Source organism: Octodon degus, unplaced genomic scaffold (assembly GCF_000260255.1).
Source record: "Octodon degus isolate 3935 unplaced genomic scaffold, OctDeg1.0 scaffold00158, whole genome shotgun sequence".
NCBI lineage: Eukaryota > Metazoa > Chordata > Mammalia > Rodentia > Octodontidae > Octodon > Octodon degus.
The window spans coordinates 2554244-2573074 of NW_004524734.1; the positions used below are offsets into that span (position 1 = coordinate 2554244).

Below are 18831 nucleotides of genomic sequence, written 5' to 3' on the forward strand. Positions count from 1 at the left end.
AAACTAAATACCGCTCAAAAGAAAAATACGCATGATATAAGACATACAGTGGAATAGGGTTTAACAGGTAAAAGGCAGATCTCAACATAAATGAGTCCCAAAAATGTAACAATGAATGGGAAAAATATGTTTAAAAATTGAATTCAAGGGCCATCATCTTGTCTTGTTCGTAGAAGGAGAAGCATTGAGAGGCTTGGAGAGGTATTGGAAGAACGGTGGCGACAGTGGTGTTCCTGAATGAGGAAGAGATGTGGGATCAAGGACAGCCTTGGCAGCAATGGCCCATGAACCAGCAATAGCTGCAGTCATTCCAGCACCGACAGGATCCAAGCCGGACTGACTGGGCTGCGTTGGCTCAAGCTTGGATTGCCTAGCGAGAGGCTTCAGGGCAGCCAAGCGTAGAGGAACAACCTCCAGGAATGATGCCCAAGGAACAAGAGACGTCTATAGTGGAATCTGGTCTTAATCATCATGGGAATTCTCAAAGAGATTCAAACTTTAACAGAATGTGGCAACCAGGCTAACAGGGGCTGGGAACACTGGCAATTTCACTTGGCGCCGAGAGAAGAGAGCGCTGTTTCTCTCACAACCTCCAGCCTTTTCAGAAGCAGCACTGGCAGAGTAAAAAAAAAAATGTGCAGCCTTTAGTTGAAGGAAAATTGTATTCCTGTGTGACAAGTTTGTCAAATATACTCTGCCCCTGTAACCCACTCACCTTTTTCTACCTTTTTTCTCAGATAGTAAAAACCTTCCATAAATTTTTATCTGTTTTCTTAAACCTGATTTAGATTCCTGCATGCTTATATAGGTTTCTATGACTTATGCGCTATTTTTAATAAGCACTTGCAAGCATACAGGAGTTTTGCATTTGACTATGCTTACAGTGAAGTCCATTGTCTCCTTTTCCTGTTAATATTTACTGTTTTTAATATCAATATAACAATGGAAAACACGAAAGGAACCTCTAAATATCACTGAAAGAACAACAAATATTTCAGTCTTGAATACTGTGAAGTAGTTCTTTGTTGAAAGCCAAATTTCCCGAGTTTCAAGATATTTTAGTTCTCCAAATTCCAGTGTGGAAATGGCTTGTCCTGCTCTCAACCCCAAGCCTATCCCTTTTGACTCTTTGTGACCCTGGCAAGCTACTTAACCTCTTACGTGCTTTAGTTTCCTTTCCTGAAGTCAGCAAAACTAATACCTGATTGTTTCCTACCTACCTCACAGGGATGTTGTGAGGATAAATGTGTGCATGGAAGAAAGAATTTATATAAAGTTTTGAGTTATTTTTATAGAGTTATTATTGAGTAAAAAATAGAAATTTTTTTTAAAAATTTAATTCAAGGGCCAGGGAGATAACTCAGTAGAATAAAGTGCTTCCTGGCAAGCGCAAGGTCCTGAGTTCAATCCCAGTTACCACAAAAAAAAAAAAAAAAAAAAAAAAAAATTGAATTCAAACTGGGCATGGTGGCACATATCTGCAGTCCCAATACTTGGGAGATTGAGGCAGGAAGATGAAAAATTTGAGCCCAACCTGGCTATCAACATAATGAGACTATGTCTCAAAATAAAAAATAAACTAAAGAAGAGCTGGGCTGGAGCTCAGTGCAAAGGACACTGCACACAGGTCCCCAGAGGGCTAGGAGGTCACTAGGATGTTGGGGATATGCTGAAGCCAGCTCAAGGAGGACCATGTAGAACAGGCACCTTCAGGGAAAAACAGCGGTGGTTCCCTCTCCAGAACCAAGAGTGAGACAGCTGAGCAGAGCTCCAAGGTCATCTCATGGGTTTCAGAATCGCACCCTGGTCTGTTACTCCCTGCTCCTGTCTGGGCACCATCCTGCTTCCGCAGCTCCATGAAGCCCTCTGATAGGGAACAGGGCAGAGCGGACCTGGGCTCCAACCCGGGTTGCTTGAGGTCTTGGGTGGGCAGCACTTGGAGTAAGCTTGCATGTGCTGTCTGGGGTCCTCCCTGCTCCCCAGGGAAAGCAGAGGGCATGGTTTACACTGAAGGTGCTCACACGATGTGCACCCCACCTGCCCCAACACATTGCCCCTGTCATTCTTGCCAAAGCACAGTTCAGGTGGCCCCTGGGATGATGCTCAGTGCTCCCTGTGCTCAGGTAGCCATCTCCTCTCAAAGCCTTCACCATGGGCAGAGGAGGAAGGAAGGGCATGTGCTTTTCCCATGAACTTTGACAAGGCTGAGAAGCAAGTTTAGTGCTTCCCACCCCAACTACTTCCCAGAAACCCAGGATAACCTGACAGCACAAGGAGGGCCCATGCCAGGATAAAAAAGCCAGAAGGGCTGGCTGCCTGGAGAGCAGCTAGACATGGTGATGGAGAAGCTCAGAGCTTTCAGCGGTAAGAAACAGCCCATGCAGCATGCACGCCATAGGCTCGCCAGTGCCGAGAGAGGCACACAGTTGAGCAATGACCCCGGGGGCCAGGACCGGGCTGGATGGGCAGTGACACAAGTGCTGCCCGCAGCAGGGACCCCACACCGGGCCCAGAGCTGACTCCATCAGATCCATCTATAGTTTTATTGCTGAGCCACAAAATCAATTACACTTGTGTGTTAGAGGAAATATATGTCTGCAGACAACATGGGGATCTTAGAAGCTGTCAATGCCCTGCTGTCAGGAGCACAGCCAGCGCCTTGGACTCATCATTCACTTCTGGGGGGCAGAATGCTCACCATGAAGCCAGGTTCCTGGGTGAGAGGGCGTCAGATCTTATTTTTAGATTCAGGCTTTCATTGGCTGGTTTTGGGAAGTGTTCAAAGAGGCAGGGGTTCACACTAAACTGAGCACTATGTGAGGACAATTCAGGGACAGGCGAGCTCAGTAGATCCAGCCTCTAGGAGGGGAGAGAAGAATGGGGCTAAAGCTGTGCTTTGTAAAGACGCACCATGACTAGATTTACCCAGTGAGGGGTGTGTGGGGTATTTGTGGCTGACACGGTCATCTTATTTCTGAGTGTATTTAGACAAACATTATGATTTGGTCTCACGTCATCTCACTTGAGCCTGGCCCAGACTGGCCCTGCCTCAGGCTGACACTCCCTGACATTTCTACTGGACAGAGAGGGCCTAGGTGGCTCCTGTGGGTCCAGCCCTCCTCTTCTCGCTCTCCATGTCCTGAATATATTATGCATGATTTTAATTGCCAGTGCTTACAATGAACTAGCAATAAAACAGCTATTTGGAAAGTAATTGTGCATAATTGCAGTAATAAAATGTTTAATAAATATATTTAACGCATAATTCTTTTATTGCAAATTTTGTAAGAGTCAAGGTAGCATTTTTAAGTAAAAACTTAGGACAATAATAAAAGCTTCTCAAAATTAATGGAATTTTTCTCAACAATATTTTCTGTGGGTTAGTTTCTTTTTCTGTTTTTCTTTTTGTTTTGCAGGAAAGGGACAAGCATTGAGAATTGAACCCAGGTCCTCACTGTTTTAAGCAAATAATCTACCACTAATAAACTTATCTACCACTGAGCTACACCCCTCACCCTATGAGGGTGCCAATCTGAGAAACTACTAAGAAGGTACAAGAAATTCCTGTCTAATTTGTCCCTACATTCACCAACTATTTATACAAGTAGAAGACACTGTCTCTTTACTATTGAATATGATGACATATATTTGCCTAAGGACTAGAACATTTTCTTATATAACTGCAACAAAGTTTTTGAAATAAAGGAATCTAACCTAGATTAAAAACTATTTTCTAGGCAATGGGTGTAGCTCAGCAGCACAGCACTTGCCTGGCAAGTTCAAAGTGGTGAGTTCTATTGTCTTAGCGATCATCTACGTTCAGATTTCATCACTCTGTAGGTGTCATTTCACCTGTGTCAGGGTGCAGTCCAAGGGCACAAGCTGCATTTAGTTAGCATGTCTAAGTTTTTTAAATATTTGGAATAGAAGAGTCTTTCAATCTTTGTGTGGCTTAGCCTTGGCATTTTTTTTTTTTTTTCTGTATTTAGGACAGGGCCCACAGGGTCTCACTATGTAGATCAGACTTGTAGTGACCCACATGTTTATAGCCCCCCAAAAGCTGGGATTACAGGTGCACGCCACCATGCACAGTCTCAATTGTCATCTCAGTGCACCCTGGGGGCAGGACCAGCACAGCAGGCGTGGAGATCGAACCTCTGGCCCCTGCGCTTGCTTGAGGCGGGGTTCTTGTTTTTTTAAAAAAACCATCTGCGTGCACACAAACACAAACACACACAGGAAGAAAGGAAGAAAAGAAGGAAGGATGAATAAATGGAGGAACCAATGAATGAATACAAGAGAACAGCACCAGAAAGCCCAATACTACCCATGTTAAAAACTGAAACATGAACTTGAACAAAAGATACCTAAGTTAGAAAAATCACTTTTCAAATGCCTTCAAACAGAATCAGGGGTTTAAAAAAAAACCTAGTTATTACTATTTTATATGACACACAGAATTCTTAAAAGCAACATAATTAACACCATGTGGGCAGTAATAACATTCTAGCTCAATCCTAGGTCAAATTTTCTACCCAGAAAAATGTCTTCAACTTTTCCTCACCCTCCCATTTCTGCCTTCAGTGCTGTGCTGGAGCTCTTAAATCAGTTCTTATATCACTGGGCTTTAATAGCACCCTCATTAGTCCGCCTCTAGGTTCTTGGCCATTGAGTCCTTCCTTGTAATCAAAGTTGTGTTCCCAGTGTCTGTTGCCTTGAGTGTGGTTATTTCATGGGTGTATGCATCTGTCCAAACTCATCAGATTGTCAAAACACACTCCCACTGGCTTGAACACCAATGTATACGCATGACTTCCCACCAGGCAGCTTGTTCCACCTAATGGCACTCTCCCAGGCTGCCCCGTGCCCCGAGGGACAGTCTTACACATACTACTGGTGGCTCAGAACTATGCAGTAGCGAGATATATGAATAATAGCCCTGTCATGAATGTGTGAGATAAGGGTAGGTTATTGTATACCAACTATACCTCAATAAAGCTTTTTTCTAAAAGAGAGAAGAAAAACAAAATTGTCTCTCTTACAACATATGCCCAATCACATCACTGTCTTACTCAAGACCCTTCCCTTTCAGATATACCTCCAGATTCCTCAGCATTGTATCCATGATCCTTGAAGCCTCGGCTCTCACAGCTGGTGGATTACGAAGGTGCCAATGCTCAAAGTCACCAGAACTTTCATCTTACTATTTGCTTAGGTTGTTGTTTGGAATATCCATTTTAATCTCATTTCTATCCACCCAAACTCTACTCCCTCTTCAAAGCCCATCTCAGGTGTCCTCGATGTTATGAAGCTTTCCTAACTCCCTCCATACACTCTCACTCTGTGGGTATAAAACCCTTCCCCCCATGTGTGACATTTCCTTTACACTCCGACATTTCCTTTATATTGAACCATAGCTGTAGCTTAAGCCATTTGATAAGAGCTCAAAAAATTCAGGTGTATGAATAAAATGGGATTAGTTTTTAAAGAACTTTTTATTATAGAAACTCTGAACCATAGATAAGAATAGACACAATAGTACTCAAATAAATTCCCACATGACTAGCCATCATCTTTAAAAATTAACATTTTATTATACACTCAACTGCATGAGCCAGAAACCAGAGTCCTGTTGATTTATAATTTTATAAATTTTGTTTCACTTATTATTATGCAAGGTTGTAGCTTCTTGAAGACTAATATAGTGTACTTTAATCTGTGTACCTGGAGTGGTATAGTGCCCGGCATAGAAAACTTGAAAAATATTGACTGAAAAACAGTCAATATCTACACAAATATCAAGTTGGTCATTCCAAAAATACAGAATGCTAGATTCTTGGCACTATTGACTTTAGAGATCTTTGTAAACTCTCATTGGCTAGAGAATGCCAACATTTATACAGGGTTTCTGGCCTTTTACTGGGATACATTTCCATTCTGACACATAAAGGATTTTTCCCCACCTGAGAACTACTTACTACATAGAAACAAATTTAGCTCACTTACTGACTGCATACAGTAATAGAAGGAAAAAAATTCTTGCAATGAGTTGCGTGTATCAGACACAAAATCGAGCTCATTCTCTAGGTAAGTAACTTTACACCACATGGGCCTCAGAGTTCCTGATTCAAATCCAAGTTCAGTGGAAGTGCCCTACATGTCCATCAACAGATGACTGAATCATGAAAATGGAGTGCCACTTTGCCATAAAGAAGGATAAACCTGAGTCTTTCGTAGGAAAATGCTTGCACCCTATACTGTAGTGTTAAATGGAAAAATCAGACACACAGCTTAACTATTGCATGGTTTCTCTTATATAAGAAACCCAAAATATAAAGAACAAAATAGGGCTAGTGAGATGGCTCAGTGGTCTAAAGCACCTACTTAGAACAAGCTTAGCAAAGCACAGGGACCGTGGTTCAATCCCCCAGCACCACATGCCAGCCAGCCCCGCCCCCAGGTGGGCTGAGCTGCAACACACACACACACACACACACACACACACACACACACACACACAAATAAATAAAAAATAAAAGAACAAAATAAATGGTAAATAGGATGTAGGGAGAGAAATCATTCACAAAGGGAAAAGAGGATGAAAAAAAGAAGTAACACATGTTATGTAGATGTGCTGGCTCCCCACAAGGAAGGTAACATTACACACAATAAACATATACTAACAAAGAAAATGACCTGGAAAAAATTCCAAGCTCAGCAAAATTACACATTGCCATATTCCACACCCTTTAGACATTTGCAACCACTGACACTGCAAATGTCACATCTATAACTGTTAATGGGAACAGGTTTTTGCTTTCTTTTGTTTGTTGTCTTTTTGAGACAGGGTTTCACTGTGCACTGCAGGCTGGCCTAAATTCATTTTGTACCCCAGGCTGGCCTCTAACTCATAGTGATCCTCTTGCTTCAACCCCTCCCAGTTCTGGGACTACAGACATGCTCCACTACACCCCAGCATGGGGACAGTTTTCTTATATGTTAAAAAAATAAAAATACTGTCCACAATAATGCCATCAATCTTTTTAAATTCCTTGTTGAAAGAAAACTCACATTTTAAATTGTTTATCTCCAAGTCTGTTTCTCCCTCGGTCTTTCTACATAGCAATTTTATGATTTGTTTTTAATGAAGATTTCAGAAGAAAACTTTGGTCTCAAAACTTTAAAATGTTTAAATTGTATGTTTTGAATCTTTTCAGCTTGAGAATAATTATTGGTAATGATCTGTTTAAAATTAGAACTGGTTGCATTGGGCTCTGTTTCTGATTTTGGCTGGCGTTTGTAATAAATCAAAGAGGTCATAAATTCCTTGTGACTGCCCCATGCACACGCGAGATGAAGTTTACTCCCCTTGAATCTGGCCTGGACCTGGGAATGCTCAACCAATAGGACGACTGAATAGCAGTGGAAGTGAGGAATCTGGGGAGCACACAGATGGGGGCCAAAGGCAGGGAACTGACAAGGCTGCAGGTGGTGTCTCGGCCAACAGCCAGCACCAAAGCTCCTGAGAGCAAAGCTTCAGAGAGCAGCCGTCTGAGCGAGGCTTGGTGGGCCCTACCTGCCACCCACTGAAATAAATGGTGACGCTGAATGCCGGCATCACACAGAGGAGGAGAGCCGTCAGGTGGAGCCCAGTCAGCCACAGCATTGTGGGTGAATAAGATGACTACTGTTTTAAGCCACAAGTTTTATTGTTTTTTGACAATAGTTTTTTTATTTACATGTTTTCACATTAACTTGCAAAATGTGACAGTAGTGGACAATACTCTGAAGGGGCAAAAATTTGTTGTTTTGATATTTCACAAATAAAGGCTCATAACTTGCTTCTTCAATATGCTATTTTATATCTTGTAATCACACATATTCCATGTCAGCCTATCTTGCTATAGGCTTCTTTTATAAAAACTGATGTGACATGCTATTTGCTAGACCGTGTGTGTGTGTGTGTGTGTGTGTGTGTGTGTGTGTGCGCACGTCTGTGTGTTACTGTGGATTCAACCAGGGCCTTTGCAATGACCTACATCCCCAACCCTTTTCATTTCTTATTTTGCGGTAGGGTCTTGCTAAGTCACTATGTTACCCAGGGTGGGCTCAAATTTGTGGTCTTGTCTCAGACTTCTAAAGTGCTGAGCTTACAGGTGCACACCTCTGGTCATGGCCCTTTCATACTTCCACAACAACAACAAAACAAAGCTTTCTCGTTATGTAGGCACTACAGAGCATTTTGGTTTTCAGACCCTGTGTGCCCATGTAGTGCCATATTGCTCATACCTTCGCTACCAAATGAATAACATTTGACCCCTGGGAGAGATAAATCTGTTAAAAAAATTAGTTTTGCCATCTTGAAACTGCTTATTGTTTGTATGTTTTAAGTAACAAGGGTTAAGAATTATAGCTAGCACAATATCACATCTGTAATAATCATGTTTTGTTGTACAGGACTGTTGTGAAATTTAGCCAGCTTATTTTTTGCAAATAAAACCCAAAACTGCTCAGATCCTAGAAAACACTTTCTTCCTTACTGACCATGATGCTAACTTTATGAAGCTTATCTGTCAGTTCTTTGCAACTACTTAGCATTGAGGTGCAAACTACAAAAATCACTTGAAAGTGTACAATTCAGTGGGTTTAATATATTTCTAGAACTGTGCAACCACCACCATTATGTAATTTTTCAGTTTTCATCACTCCCCAAAATAAAACCACCCAGACTCTGCTTTTATTTTTCTTTGTGTCTCTGTTAAGTTGTCTACTTAGGTTGGATGATACAAATAGAATCATACAGCATGTGACCTCTTGTGACTGGTTCCTTTCACTTGGATTGTTTCCAAGGTCCATCTCTACTTTATTAGTATTTAATTCCTTATGGATGGATAATATTTTGCTGCATCAACATACTAAATTTTCTATATCCATTCCTTAGTTGATATACATTGAGGTTATAACCACTTCTGGCTACAAGAATAATGCTTCTACAAACACTAGTACCCAAGTTCTTATTTGAAAATATGCTTTTATTTCTCTGAGAAACTAAAATTGGTTAAGTTAAATAGTAATTCTATGTTCAACCTTTGTGTGTGTGTGTGTGTGTGGTACCAGGGATCCAACTCAGGACCTTAAACTTGCCAGGCAAGCACTTATTCCACTGAGCTATCTCCCCAGCCCCTATGTTCAACCTTTTAAGGAACTGCTAAATTGTTTCCTAAAATAGTCAGAACATTTTAAATTTCTGCCAGGATTGTACGATGGCTCCAATATCTCAACATTCTCACCAACACTTGTTATTTTATACTTTAAAAAAAAAGTTGTGTGATATGGATATCTTCTTGGAGTTTTGACTTGTGTTCCCTTAATGATTAATGATGTTGAATAATATTCAACGAAAATATTAGTCATTCCTAAATCTTCCTTGAAGAAACATCTATTCAAATCATTTGTCTATGTTTAATAGGTCATTTATTTTTTTAGCAAAGAGTTATCTTTTTTAATTTGAAGAGGTTATATAAAATACTTTTATTTGTACATGTTCACAGCATATGATGTTCACATTCCTCTTATAGAGTAGATAATGTACTTGGCGCATTTTAATTCTTTTCACACCCCTCCCCTGTCATTCTCCCTCCTACCTCTAGGTGCCCTCCCCCCATTTTAAGTTCAAAGCTGTGATACATAATGAGCACAGTGCATTCCTTGTGGGTAGGTGGCACCTGTATACGACACATCTTAAATCTTTTTTTAGATATATGACTTATTAGATGCATGCTTTATGCTTATTTTCTTTCAGTCTCAGTCAGTCTTCTCAGGATGGTATACTTTGAGGCACCAGTTCAGTTTATGTTTTTCTTTGTCACTTGTCATGTTGGTGTCATAAGAATCCATTGCCTGAATAATCCATTGCCTAAATCAACATCAGGAACTCCTGAGCTTCTTTCTAAGATTTCATAGTTTTGTTGTTTTGTTTTGTTTTGTTTTGTTTTGTTTTGTTTTGTTTTGTTTTGTTTTCGGAACCGGGGATTAAACTCAGGTCTTCGCGCTTGCCAGACAAGCACTTACTCTACTGAGCTATCTCCCTGGCCCTAAGATTTCATCATTTTCTCTCTTAAGTTTAGGGCTTTTTTGCATTTGAATTAATTTGTATACCCAACACCATCTGTTAAAGAGGCCTATTTTTCACCCACTGAACTGTCTTGATAAACACTAAAAATCAACTGGCCACAGATGAATAGTTTTATTTTTGTATTCTCAATTATATTCCATTGATCTACATTTACCCTTATGCCAAGACCATGTTGGTTTAGTTACTGAAACTTTGCAGTCTTCAAATGGAAACATGTTGATTTTCCAACTTTGTTCCTCTTTCTCAAGATTGTTCTGGATACCCAAATCCCTTGAAATTCCATTTTAACCACAGCATTGGACACCAGTGAGGAGACTCCACTGGCATACTGTTATCACACGAAGCCTACAGTTTACACTGGGACGTGCCCAGTATTGTACATTCTATGGGTTTGCAAAAATGTATAATGGTGTATTTCCACAATACATGGCCAATGAAGTGACTTCACTGTCATAAAAATCCTCTGTGCTCTGCCTATTCTTTTTCTTTCCCTAACCCCTGGCAACCACTGATTGTGGTTTCCATAGTGCTGTCTTTTCCACAACGTCATAGTTGGAATCATATAGTATGTAACTTTAGCAGATTGGCTTCATTCATTTAGCAACTTGGCTGTTAGTCCCCTCTGTATCTTTGATTGTGTGTGTTACTGGGGATTGAGTGTTGAACACAGAAGCTATATACCAAACATAATATACAGCCCTCTTTTACTTTGAGACAGGGACTCACTGAGTCACTAAGTTGCCCAGGCTGGGTACCAACTTGTGATTTCCTCTCCTGCCTCAGTTTCCCAAATTCGGGGATTATAGGCACATACCACTATTTCTGGCTCTTCTCATATCTTTTTATGACTTGATGCCTCAGCTTTTTTAGTACTAAATAATATTCCATTATCTGGATATACCATGGATCATTTAATTAGTCACCTACTGTGGGACATCTAAATTACTTTCAAGTTTTACCAATTATGAATCAAGCTGCTATAATTATTTGGTATAGATTTTTGTATGGATGTGAATTTTTAATTCATTTGGATAACTACTAAGATGTACAATTGCTACATAGTATGATAAGAATGTGTTTATTTTTTAAATTTTATTTTATTTTGAATAGTAAAAACAAATAGCAGAAACAAAGACAGAAAGAGGATAACATACAACAATACATATGTTACAGATTTTCAAAACAAGAATAGCTAATTAACAATGATGATTCCATTATCTATTTTATTGTCAAATCTCAGATTAACAGATACAGTTATGCAAGACTGGACAAATAATGGAATATTACCACTTGTTTTCAAGAAACCTTAATTTTTTTGTCTTTTTTTACTTTTTTAAAAAAATCTATTTTAATGAGTATAATAATTGGTATTATATTAGAGATTTTACACCTTTAGAAGACCAAGATGAGAGGAATTCAAGTATGTTTTTTGTATTATACATTGCTGTCCTCAGTGTCAATTGCTTAGATGACAGATATCAGCATACAGAGTTAGTCAAGGTGAAAATGCTATACACTGTTATTTTCAAAAAACTGACGGAAATTTTTAGTATAATCACCTCAGCCATCCTGTATATATATATTGCACTTTTTCTCCCTTTTTCCCATCTTTTCTCATTTCTCTTATCTTTGTTGTTTAATCCTTTAGTTCAGCTTCTCTCTGTTTTACTATCTATTATACTTTTTAGGTTTTATTTCTTCTTTCGGGTTCTTACACTAGGGAGACAATATGGTATTTACACATGCTTAGCAATTTTTAAAACTTTTCAAAGAAGCAGTTTTTGGTCTTGTTGATTTTTCTATTGATTTTGTTTTCAATTTCATTTGTATCTGCTGCTATTTTTATCATACCTTTTCTCTTATTTAGGATTTGCTTTTCTTTTTCTAGTTTCCTAAAGTGAAAGATTAGGTTATCAGTTTTGGATTTTTCTTCTTTTCTAAAATATATGTTTAATGCTATAAATTTCCCTTGAGGGGGTGCTTTTGTGACATCCTATAAATTTGGTAAACTGCACTTTCAGTTAATCCAAAATATTTTAACATTTTTCTTGAGATTATTCTTTGACATACGTGTTATTTTAAGGTGTGTTGTTTAACCTCCAAATTTTGGGGTCTCTCCATTTGTCACTGATTTCTAGTTTAAAGCCAGGTGGTCTGAAATTAGGAATTAACCCACATGAAAACTCCAGGGCAAAGAAGTACCACCCTTCTTTAAAATCCACAAACATCTATTGTTGGTTATCTCAAATTACTAGTTTCCTTGAAGCCAGACTCCAACCTGATGCTGGGGGGCACGGAGAGTAGTGGAAAGCGTGCATTATTTGAACGTTTTCAGACACTGGTGCAAAAGATGCTCTTTCATACTGCAAAAAACGATGCACAAACACTACAGTACGGCAGACTGGGGGAAGACTCCCACGCTCACACTTGAAAGAGAAGCTCACTTTTTTCCTACCTTCGCCAGCCTATTTAATTGAAATAAAAAACAAACAAACAAACAAACAACCCTAACAACTGAAACTACATCTCACACCTCTTAAACCCCGCAAGGCCAGAAAACTGCAGGAATGAGAAAGATGACACGTGGAGCCGTTCAAACCGTCTCGCGTAGACCATCTTTGGCCTGAGACGCATCTCCCGCCTCCTGGTGGCCATCGCTCCCTGGCGTTTTCTGTCTTGAACTCATAGGCAACCTATCTGTCTTCTTAAATCACCCACCGAGCAATAACTACGCAGGCGCCTTTCCAGGGCTCAGGGAGCCCGCCTCTCCGCCTTCCCCTTCCGATCTCGCCCAATGAGAGCCCAGGCAGGAAGCAAGGTCGCCGCAGGACCTCGCACCGCCCAACTTCCTGGGGTTTAGCTCCGCCTTCGTCACGTGACCCAGGTCCACGCCTCCCTCCTTTCCCCGAGGAGGATCCTATCCAGGCACCACCCCTCTGGGCACCGCCCTTCAGTAACGCTCGCCGATTGGCCGCTCCTCGCGCGGTCTCCTGGGTGACGGGAACGCGAGCCCTCTCGAAGAAGACCCCGTGCGCCTGCGCAGTTGTTAGATCGCGCGGCTGCTGGAGGCTTGCGATGAAGGTAAATAACTTAGAAATCGCGAGGGGGTGGGAATTAGCGACCCCTGGCCCTTACTTCACTGAGCACCCTCTTGAGGCGACAGTCTGCGCTTTATTCCCTTTTCTGGAGAGAATGAGAAGTGGGAAGAGAGCAAATGCCACGGGATGAGGAGGGCCAGGGCAGAATTGAAGGAAAGAGAGGAAAAAGCTGAAAGAGAGCAGAGAAGGAGGCCTCTAGGTTTTGGGACCACAAACAGAGTAGAGGCGGAACGGGTAGAGAGAAACCCTCCACGGCCGGAAGTGAGCAGGCTGGATGGATCTGAAGACATCCAAACTTTACAGCGAAAGGAACGGGCCATAGAACTGCCCAGCATCCTCAAAAAAAGGAGAAAACGAAGTGAGAAGTCTCCAAAAAAATAATTTCGAATTGCATTCTGTGTGACTGGTCCAATGTACAGATTCGCGGAGCCCAGAGAGCATCTTATTCGTAGAGAAACCTGTGCCTGCAAAGCTCAGCTCTGGGGCTGAGGCGCGTCTCCTCTGCTGTAGAGTTTCTGGGCTTGGGCTTCGCGTGAACCCCACGCCCTGGCCACAGCTGCTTCAGCTTTCCGAGTTCTGCAGCAATACGCCCAGGCCTGCTCTTGCAAAGAGCAGGAAAGCTCAATTTAAAAATTATGTTAGACATCCTAATGCTTCTCTCTGGTTATTACTGTGAAAATTGGAATTGACAGACCGGTCATCCTAACGCCAATATTTAAAGTTCTTCACAATTTATGAAATACTAGATGTGGGGAAGTTCTGTTCTCGATTTACGGTTGATAATCCTGTGCTTGAAGCAGTTTTGGCGACTTGTCTTAAGTCCTACAGCTAATACATGAGGAGCAAAATTTAAATACTGGTTTTCTGGTTGTCAAGCTACTACTTTTTCCCTTGCATTATACCTCGAGTAGCTATAGCGGTGGCTTTTTGTATCATTGAAAGCTCTGAAAGGTTCATCATCACCGCTCTCTAAATCATGCCCAGAGGCAGGTCTGCCAGGAAGGTGATAGTGAAGGTCAAGTTTAAGGACTCGTCACTTGTGTAAAAGGGCTCCCAGGTAATGCACTTACAAAATTGAAAAAAAGTGTTTTTATGTGCAACACTGTTTGAGGAGCATCTCCAAGCTCTGCCACGCCTGAATGCGCCTATGATCATAGGCTACACCTGCTTCCTTTTGTAACAGGAAATGCCCACCGACTGGTGTTCAGTTCGGAGCCCTGGGATTGTGTTGCCACTTAGACCCAAGTCTCCTGTACTAGACTCTACACCTCAGATACTTACATATATGGACCTCCCTGTTTGCAATTTAATATTAAAATTAATTTTGTTCAATAATATTCTCTCATCCAGTATATCCAAAATATATTTCAACATGTAATCGGTAGAAAAATTACCAATGGGCTATTGTGTTCTTCAGTATTTTAAATCTGGTATATATTTTATGTTTGCATCTAAATATGAGTTACCCATATTTCAAGTACTCAGTAATTTCATATGGTCTGTGACTTCCATATTGGATCTTACAGTTCTAGATTGTATAAATGAAAAGAGATTTTTCAGTTGATTCACTGTCCGCTCTCAGTCAAGTTAAACATTTAATAATGAAGTAAATATAACTAGTAGCTAAAGGAAGAAAACAATTTTGAAGAAGATGTAGGTAGGCATCTTTTATGTCTGAAAAATCATTTAGGATTTTTAAATAGTAATTTTGTTAAATTCAACCCCACATGTTTTTAGATAACTAAATTCAAGTCTAAATTCTTTCAGTCTTTAACATCTATATGATACTAAAAGATACATTTTTATAAAACTATCACTCGAAAGTATTCAAAAACAAAAAGGGTTATGATCATATTGTGCCTACCTCTTGTGTTTGGTTCGTTAGGTGATTTGGGGGGGTGGTTTCTATTGTTAATTGTTTTTGAATAAGCACAAAACAGCAGCCTTCACCCTCCTCATTTATACTGTTTTCATGATGATATTCTGATCATTTCTCACCAACCCTTTATTGCATATATTGGGAGCCGGGGAGATGGCTCAGTAGGATAAGCGCTTGACTGGCATATACTTTGAAAATATAAAAATTGTATTTATTTTTTAGCGTATTTTCACATTGCTAGAGAAGACTTGGCTTGGTACACCAATACAATTTACCTGGCAAAAAACATCAGGAAACTACCTTGCAGTAACAGGGTAAGAAACCAGTGAATATTTTAATTAATGATTGTATACCTCACATAACTATACCATCTGTTTAGTAGAAGTTCCTGTGTGGCAGGTGCATGATGTTAAAAGAAATATGTTGGGGCTGGTGAGATGGCTCAGTGGTCTAAAGCGCCTACTTAGAACAAGCTTAGCAAAGCACAGCGACCGTGGGTCAATCCCCCAGCTCCACATGCCAGCCAGCCCTGCCCCCTGGTGGGCTGAGCTGGCCACACACACACACACACACACACACACACAAATAAATAAAATTTAAAAAAAAATAAAAAAATAAAAGAAATATGTTCAGCTCCAATAGCATGACAGTTCATTCTGGCAGACCCTTTTCCTGGATAATAATTTGTTAGATACAAATTGTGAAACTGAGAATCTGCTGAAATCACTTGGATGGTATACTTTATATGCACAAATAAATAAAACATTAAAATCATATTTCTAATTTCAGAGCTGATCATACTGTGAAAATCTTTGATCGCCATGGTCAAAAAAAAAGTGAAATTAACTTGCCTGGGTAAGTACAGCGATAGATCCAAAACTTTTCAAGCTTTGTTGCCTGAAAGATTTTTTTTTTTTAATGTACTATATTTTAAAAAGGCGAAATAGAATTTTGTAACTTATATAAACATTGTCTTTTGCTTTCTCCATTTACAAAGGGATTTGTTTTCTTTATGCAATGACTAGTTGCTGGAATGTGTAGGTCTATAGTGTATAAGTTAGAATTTATATCTGTAAATACACAGGGAAGGTTCACATCAGTATTATAAATAAATCCAAATAAAGATTTTCCGACTTGGAATGTCCAACCTGTATCTATTTTGGTATTTCCTTTCTAATAAATTGTGGAAAAATACTTTCCCCATATTTCTTAAAGAAGAAAGACTTTATTTTGTCCATTTTCAGGAAATACGCTAAATCACACAAGGTATAACTTACAAATGGGGGGAGGTGTCAGGAATTTAACTCAGGACCTTGTGCTTGCCAGGAAGGCATTGTGCAGCTGAGATATATTCCCAGCCCCAACGTAGGCATTTGTGATGATTCCATGCAATATTACCCCTATTAGTTATTCTGAGGATAGTTTCGGTAGTTACCAAGATGTGGAGAGTCCTTCATCTAGATAAACACAATACTATTAACACCAAAGTCTTTAATGGGCAGGTTAGTTTTCAGCAATTTGAACAATTGTCTTTTCCATACTCCTAACATTTGAGAGTATTTTAGAAAACTAAGGTTCCAAAACATATTTTAATAGTTTGAAAAAATAAAATTATTGAAGTAATTCTCAACTTAAATGTAAGTCAGGTTGGTCATAGTGGTGCATGCCTGAAATTCCAGCATTCAGGAAGCTGAGGCAAGAGGATTGCTGCGAAGTTGAGGCCAACCTGGGCCATATAGTGAGTGCAAGGTTAGCCTGAACTACATAGCAAGACCCTGTCTCCAATCCAAGAAAAAAAGTAGATCAAAGTGCAATCTAGCCAATGCCCAATAGCAAAGAATCTCAAAAGATCATAAAGAAAATGATGACTTTTTTTAAGGTTGTAAGATGTTCTAGAGCTTTTAAATTATAAATATTTTGGAATAATCTTAAGCAGTAAGAATTATGCTAGGTAGAGCATTTCTGATTTATAATAATATTTTCATCTTAAGCAAGTCACTCTTCCTGTTCCACAAGATATAAAATGGCAATAACACTTCTTATCACTTCAGAATTCAGACTTGCCATTGTTTGCAATCGTACACCTACCCAGCCTTCATCTACTTTATTTTCACTTTCTCTAGATACAACTTTAGCTGGACATAGTAACACATACCTATAATCCCAGTATCTGGGTGACTGAGGTAGGAGGATCACTTTTAGTTTGTGGCCAGCCTGGACTACAAAGTGAGTTCAAGGCTAGCCTAAGCCGCATAGCCCTGTCTCAAAAAAACAAAAAAAGTTGTATGTGTTGAATATCATTTCATTTCTTACCAATACCTTCTTTTTTTCTCTATAACATTATAAACTTGATTACAGAAATTACCTATTGATTGTAAGTATGATTCATTTGTGGAGGTGCTTGACGAGTTTTAACAGAAGGCCAAGTTCTTTATTAGGATTCAAAAAAGCCTGCTAATTTATTAGGTATAACTGTATGTAATAATGCAGTACATGAAAATAACATTGAAAATGGAACTTAAAATTTTTCTGTCCTCTAAACAAAACAAAAAAGTTGATGTTAGTATTATGTAGACAATGAATAGGAGGTTGAAGTTCTCCTTTTAGAATTTTTATGACCTATTCAGAATACACTGAGTGGTTTTGTTATGGATCAAAGTTACAATAGGCAAGTATTTAAATTTATCTCCCCTTTTAAAAATAAATAGTAGTGCTTTGCTCTTCTTAAAAGCAACTGCGTTGCCATGGATTGGGATAAAGACGGAGATATCCTAGCAGTGATCGCTGAGAAGTCTACTTGCATTTACCTGTGGGATGCCAACACAAATAAAACCAGCCAGCTAGACAATGGCATGCGGTAAGAATAACTTTTTAATTTTTTAAATATTCAGTTAGAAACATGCTTATTTGTAGGCTCTGTGCTAATGGTACATATTCCTTCCATTCTTTAAGATGCATTGAGAATTATATTTTCTTATAAAATAAAAGGCCCATTTCTTTAATTATGATTGTATATAATCTTTCCAATCTCATCCACTTAATTAAAAGCTGTCATAATTATGAAATAAAAATAACCCTTTAATATGTGGGCAAAAACTGTAAATTGGGTTTGACTACAGGGGTAGACAGAGGAAGGAGTTCCCCGTTGATATAATCAAGATTCTTAAGGGCTAGCCAAATAGCTCAGCGGATTAAGGCACCTGCAAATAGGCACAGGGGCCAGGGGTGCACTAAGACAGTGATTGAGACTGGGCATGGTGGTACATGCCTGTAATCCCAGCTTTTAGGAGGCTATAAATAGGGGGATCACTATGAGTCCGATCTAGTAGTGAGACCCTAAGTACCCTGTAGACCCTTCCCTAAAAATACAAAAAAAAAAAGTTCTTGATGTCTCAGCTCTTCCTTTCTTGTATTGACTTCATTTTAAGCCTCCTACCATTGGCTGCCAGCCTACATCACTCTTCTCCACAAGTCGAGAGGTCCTTTCCATTGCCAGAACCCACTTAGCCTCCTAGAAGTCTCTGAATGAAGTGGCCAGGGCAGTGGGATTGACTGTCCCAAGGAAGGGTAGGAGCAGCTCCCAAGTGAAAAAAAGTGCTGGGCATCTAGAATCAATTCCGGGGCTGGGGAGACGGTTCAGTGGGAAAAGCGCTTCCCTGGCAAGCACAAGGGCCTGAGTTCAATCCCCAGTTCCGCCAAAAAAAAAAAAAAAAAAAAAA

The 18831-nt window shown here is 39.8% G+C and overlaps 1 protein-coding gene and 1 pseudogene across 3 annotated transcripts in view; both read left to right on the forward strand.

Annotated features, from left to right (window-relative positions):
* The first annotated feature begins 248 nt into the window (after positions 1 to 248).
* Positions 249 to 524, forward strand: LOC111813007 (annotated as a pseudogene).
* Positions 525 to 13164: 12640 nt separating this feature from the next.
* Wdr19 (WD repeat domain 19) overlaps positions 13165 to 18831 on the forward strand; it is a 99366-nt gene continuing 93699 nt past the window's right edge. For all 3 annotated transcript variants that reach the window (XM_023702798.1, XM_004642638.3, XM_023702799.1), the window contains exons 1-4: positions 13165 to 13216; positions 15335 to 15426; positions 15902 to 15967; positions 17844 to 17969. In XM_023702798.1, coding sequence (XP_023558566.1) covers positions 13211 to 13216; positions 15335 to 15426; positions 15902 to 15967; positions 17844 to 17969 — 290 coding nt within the window. In that variant the 5' untranslated portion in view covers positions 13165 to 13210. The remainder of the gene's footprint in view (positions 13217 to 15334; positions 15427 to 15901; positions 15968 to 17843; positions 17970 to 18831) is intronic.